Genomic DNA, 5013 nt, shown 5'->3' with positions numbered 1-5013 from the left:
GCAAGGCCTACACCAGAACGACATAGTCAGAAATCCCTCCTTTCGCCTGACTTCCTTTCCTCCTGATGAAACACCCAGCACTGCTTTCCTCTCCCAGGTACCTTTCAACAGGTACTCCAGCCCTCTGTGAGCCCTCTTCAGCTGAGTAAGTTTAAGCCCCTTATTCTCCCTCTCCGGGAACCTGGGATTGTTTGTGTTGCTGGGTGAGGAACAAGCTCACTAGTGCTTGTAATCAGTCAGGGAAGCAGAAATGGAGAGTAAAGAAAAGTGAGGCCAGAGAGTAGAAGTCCATTGCCTGACTGCTCTTCTCTATGCATTCCCATCTCCCCTTGTGTCTACAGACACAGCACATGTGTGAGTGCATGTGCATGAGCACACACACATAAGGGGACACACACACACACACCACCTCTGAATATCCCTCCTACTACGACTTACCTTCAGTGGTCTCATCCTCTCCCTGGTCCACACAGGTGAGTGCCCGAACCTGCTGTCACCATGACAACCACTCAACACAAGCAGATGGTATAGGAATATGTGTCCATGGAGTTCTCCAGCTCCACCACCCACATGGAGACCTTCTCCCAGACAACCAAGACCGTGGGAGGAAAGTGGAATGGGTGAGGAAATATGAAATGGGGTCTTCCTCTGTACTCATGGGTAACCTGAGTGCTTGCCATGAGATGGTCCTTCAGGAGCCCCCATACAGCAGCAACCTCCTCTGTTCTTATCCAAGGCTTGAGCTCGATCAAATCTCTAGGGAAACAGACTAGGAAAAACGCATGAATCCCACAGATATGTGTGAAAGGTTGACAAACTCTTCCATTGCTTAAGACTTTCAGAGCCAGAGGCTAACAGATTGCATGAATGTCACACCTTCAGGAAGGTAGATACTTTATCTATATTGAGGAATGCTAATCCCAGTCCACTTAAGAAATGGGAGACCCAGCCACCAGCTGAGAGAGAGGTGAGACAAGAGCATAAACAAAAGCCCTATGTGATTTTAATCCTTGGGGGCTGGATTTGAAGGAGAGAGCACCAACGGAAAGCTGAGAATGGGTCTCAGGGCAAGTCTGTTCCAGCTGTGTCTCTGGTGCAAGCGATTATAGGATGGCTGGGAGCCAGGGTATTGAGTAGCTTTCTTTACAGCCATTGCATCTACCTTCAAAGTCCCAGAAGAACAGAGTCTAAGTCCTCTGTGTACAAGGTCATGAGATAAACACCATATCACTCTGGCCAGTAAAAAAGAGCCTTGAAGTAAGGACTCAAGGTCTATGATCTAAACTAGAAATTGCAAAATGGTTTCTTCTCATGACTCTCAGCCCTAGCTGTGAATTAGAGTCCTGTCAGCATAGGGGTGGGGCTGGAAAAACTAGCCATGCCCGAGTCTCTCCGCAGACCATTAAATCGGGAATGTTTTTAAGCTCCTCAGGGATTCTGGTGTGCAGCCAGGGCTGAAAGGACTGACCAGCAGAATCAGGCAGGAAATGGGGAAAGAGTGGGGGACCCGGGAGAGAACACCCTTCTAAGGAGACAGTTGTGGTTCACCTCCCACTAACTAGCAATTGAAATTCACATGTGACATCTTTTCTTTTCCATGGATGACTACTTTTTGTTTACACATTGTGGAGGTCAAACAAAAGACATCTGCAGGCAAAGTGCAGCCTCACCATGCCCTGTTTAAGACCTCTGGCTGCTATTTAAAATCAAGGCATGAGAGTGTCTTAACAAAATGTTTTCTATCTCAGACCTTCAGATGAATACAGATAGCAAAAGCACCTACTTCACTGGACTGCCCTGAGAATCAACAAAATCACCTCTGCTATGTGCCCCACATGGCTCATGACACAGGGGAAGGGCTTCATAGTGCAGGGCAATTGTTATTCATTGAAAACTTATTACCCGTGAAGATCTTTCACAGTCTATACTACAATGATAGAGCACTGGCCTAGAGCGTGCAAGGCCCTGGGTTCACTCCCCAGCACGGCAAGAAACAAAACAAGAAGGAGACCCAGGAAGTGAGTAATGCTCTTTCCATTGTGGAAGTCGAGAGTCAGTCCCTCGGGGTTGGCGATGTGTCCTGATCCTCACCCGAGTATCACTACTGCCAAGAAAACTATCTCTGAACCCACAGACTGGCTGAGAAGATCTAGAACAAAGTCCCCTAAGTTAACAGCCCTCCCAACAGGGAGCAGGCCCAAGAACCTTCTACTAGGGGACCGGAACCTCCAGGAGAGAAACTCAAGAGACAGACAGACAAATGGACAGATGGACAGACACAGACCTCTTTAAACGTCTCCTTTTATACATTTGTATGAGACTCAAAGTGACCCTATAAAGATTCTTGACCACTGAGTGGTGGGAAAGTGTTAGTGCCCCCTAGTGGCTGAAATTTGATAGAATTTGATGACTATCATCTCTAAAGTAAGCTTTTCTCAGCCTGTCCTCTGTCACTGTCCTTGCTTTCCATGCTCCACCCACTCAAGCAAACATGAGTCCTCAATCCCTGCCTGAACTCCCACCTGGAGGCTTCCTGACTTCTTTCTTGGCCCACAGGAAGTTGTGAATGGACACAGCACAGTGTCATTATCTGCTTGTGGCCCTGAGTTCCAGCACCCTGCCTGGAGAAGTGTCTCTGAGTTCATGAGAAAACATCCCATCATCTCTCTGAGGGTGTGCCTCTCCCTGTGACTCCCCTATTCCTTTTCCTTCTCCAGTCCCTTCCCCAATGCCCCCCAATACACAAGCTGAGTATTGTGTCCCTTCTACTCCAGGCTGGACCCAGATCCCCAGGAGGAGGCAAAGTGTGTCAGTGCTTCCAACATACAGGCTATGGAGTAAAACATGTCCTGTGTCCACCACAAGAAAGAAAGCAGTGTCCAGAACCCTGGTGCAGGGTAACCCCTAAGCCCACCATCTCCTGGAAGAGGGAAAAGGGGGAACTGCTAAGATCCTCTGTAACAAAATCAACAAGGAACATATGCTAGAAGTGAGGCTGGACCCCAAAGAGATAGAGGCCTAGGGAACACCCACTCATCATGCACCCCAGCTGACCCCCTGCCAGGGCAGACTGCAGGCCTCAGAGAGCCACCATGGCAACTAGAAAAACAGTGGTGGGGAAAGGGACACTTGCCAGATGGGAGGGGCCTTGGGGGCTGAGGTGTTGTCAGAGCAATGAGGGGCCCAAAGTTATCTGCAGTGCAAGGCAATAACTAGGGCAAAGCCAGAGGGAAGGGTACAGCCAGATGGGAGGGAAGCATGGAGTCCAGCAGACAACAGCAAAAGAGTCGAAGCAAGGCTCAGTGAGTACAGCAAAGAGGAGTCATAGTGGATGGAGGGACACCAAGCTGGGGGACACAGGAACCTAGTAAGGGACTGGTCATAGAGAAGGGGCTGGAGATCCTGGAGCCTCCAGAAAAGGCTTGCCAATCATCCTTAAGGTATCCACTTTCTGGGTCACTTCCAGAGAACTTCTGCCCAGCTACAATGTCTGGCTTCCAGAGGCTGATGAAAGGGAGAGATGGGTCACTGGGAGAGCCTGTGGTTTCCAAGGCCCTTCCCCGATGTAAAGGTTCCGTTCTGCCTCCCTCCCCCAACAGAAGTCGGCTTCTTTTCCCACAGCCCCATCTTTGGATCTTCTGCTCACACACAAGCTTCCCGAGAGTCACCTCTTGCACATGCCCTGACATTCAACGAGCTCTCTGAAAGCCAGTGAGCACCATGCACACCAGAAGCAAACCAAGTTTATTCACTCTTCTTTCCTCTAGGATCTAGGCCAGTGCCTGAGATGAACATGTAAATTGCATTAAAAGAAATACTTGCCGAGCAGTAGTAGCATACACCTTTAATTCTAGCACTTAGGAGGCAGAGGCAGGCAGATTTCTGAGTTCAAGGCCAGCCTGGTCTACAGAGATCCAGGACAGCCAGGGCTACACAGAAAAACCAAAAATAAGTAAATAAATAAATAAATACTCATCTCACTTTGGGAAAATGGAATATAAATTCCAACTCAGGAGATCCATGTCCTTGAGGAGCTCATAGCCCAGGGAGAATGTGATGTGGAGGCTGATGCTGTTGCTATAGCATCAGCCCGTACATGCCCATACCCACACGGCTTGCCCAGTTTTTCACACAGAACCCCAACACCCCCCCCAAAAAAAAACTCTTTTTTTCTTTTCCCTTCTTATAGAAAAATCTCTGGGCCAACCCCCACCCACCCACCCAGCTCACCCACTAATGTTGTAACTCTGATCCACCTAGAGTGGCTGACCTCAGGTGACTCAGACAACTACAGGTACATTACAATGAGAACACAGATGCCATTACACCATCTTTGCTGGTAGCAGAGGCTAGGCATGTCATCTCCTCCTCGTCCTCTTCTTCCTCCTCCTCCTCTTGTTTTTCCTCCTCCTCCTCTTCCTCCTCTTCCTGGATTTTTCTTCTGGGAACTAGAAATCTGACTGTCAGACTGTGCCCTCTTTCTGTCCTTGGGTCACAAAAAAAAAAAAAAAAAAAAAAAAAAAAAAAAAAAAAACTAGATCAAGAAGCTGTTTTAAAAAGATGGGGGGGGGTCCCCTGCCTAGGATGCAGTCTCTCAATTCAGCTGAAGCATTTCAAAAGCTTTATTACAAAAGCCCTGAGTTCAAGGCCCACAGAGAATGGAAGGTTATCTCAAGATCAGTACAGAGGGAAGCAGTGAGTAACAATCTTGATCCCCCTCTAACAATCTAGGGTTTCCTGATCCACCCCCAAGAAAAAGAAGCAGGAGGTGACAAATGAAAAAGAGATGCCAATGATTTGGGCCAAGGTACCAAATAAGGACTTTACAAAGGTCTGTATGGACTATGGTTTCCCTGATTTGGGAGGGCTACTCAGAAGCTCGAAACGATAAAGAGGAAGTGGGGAGACGGGGAGTTCAGTACCCAGCAGGGAACAAGGACATGGGGGTTAGGCCTGGGCTTCTCCCCTGCCCAGCAGATGCACACACACACACACACACACACACACACACAC

At 48.5% G+C, this 5013-nt stretch overlaps 1 protein-coding gene across 1 annotated transcript in view; it reads left to right on the top strand.

Annotated features, from left to right (window-relative positions):
- The first annotated feature begins 498 nt into the window (after positions 1-498).
- Positions 499-5013, top strand: part of Igsf22 (immunoglobulin superfamily member 22) — a 21524-nt gene continuing 17009 nt past the window's right edge. The window contains 6 exon segments of the mRNA XM_031384871.1: positions 499-620; positions 2866-2902; positions 2904-2957; positions 4263-4299; positions 4302-4339; positions 4754-4877. Of these exon segments, the coding sequence (XP_031240731.1) occupies positions 499-620; positions 2866-2902; positions 2904-2957; positions 4263-4299; positions 4302-4339; positions 4754-4877 (412 nt within the window).

Source organism: Mastomys coucha, unplaced genomic scaffold (genome assembly GCF_008632895.1).
Source record: "Mastomys coucha isolate ucsf_1 unplaced genomic scaffold, UCSF_Mcou_1 pScaffold21, whole genome shotgun sequence".
Classification (NCBI taxonomy): Eukaryota; Metazoa; Chordata; class Mammalia; order Rodentia; family Muridae; genus Mastomys; species Mastomys coucha.
This window is presented reverse-complemented; position numbering and strand designations above follow the sequence as displayed.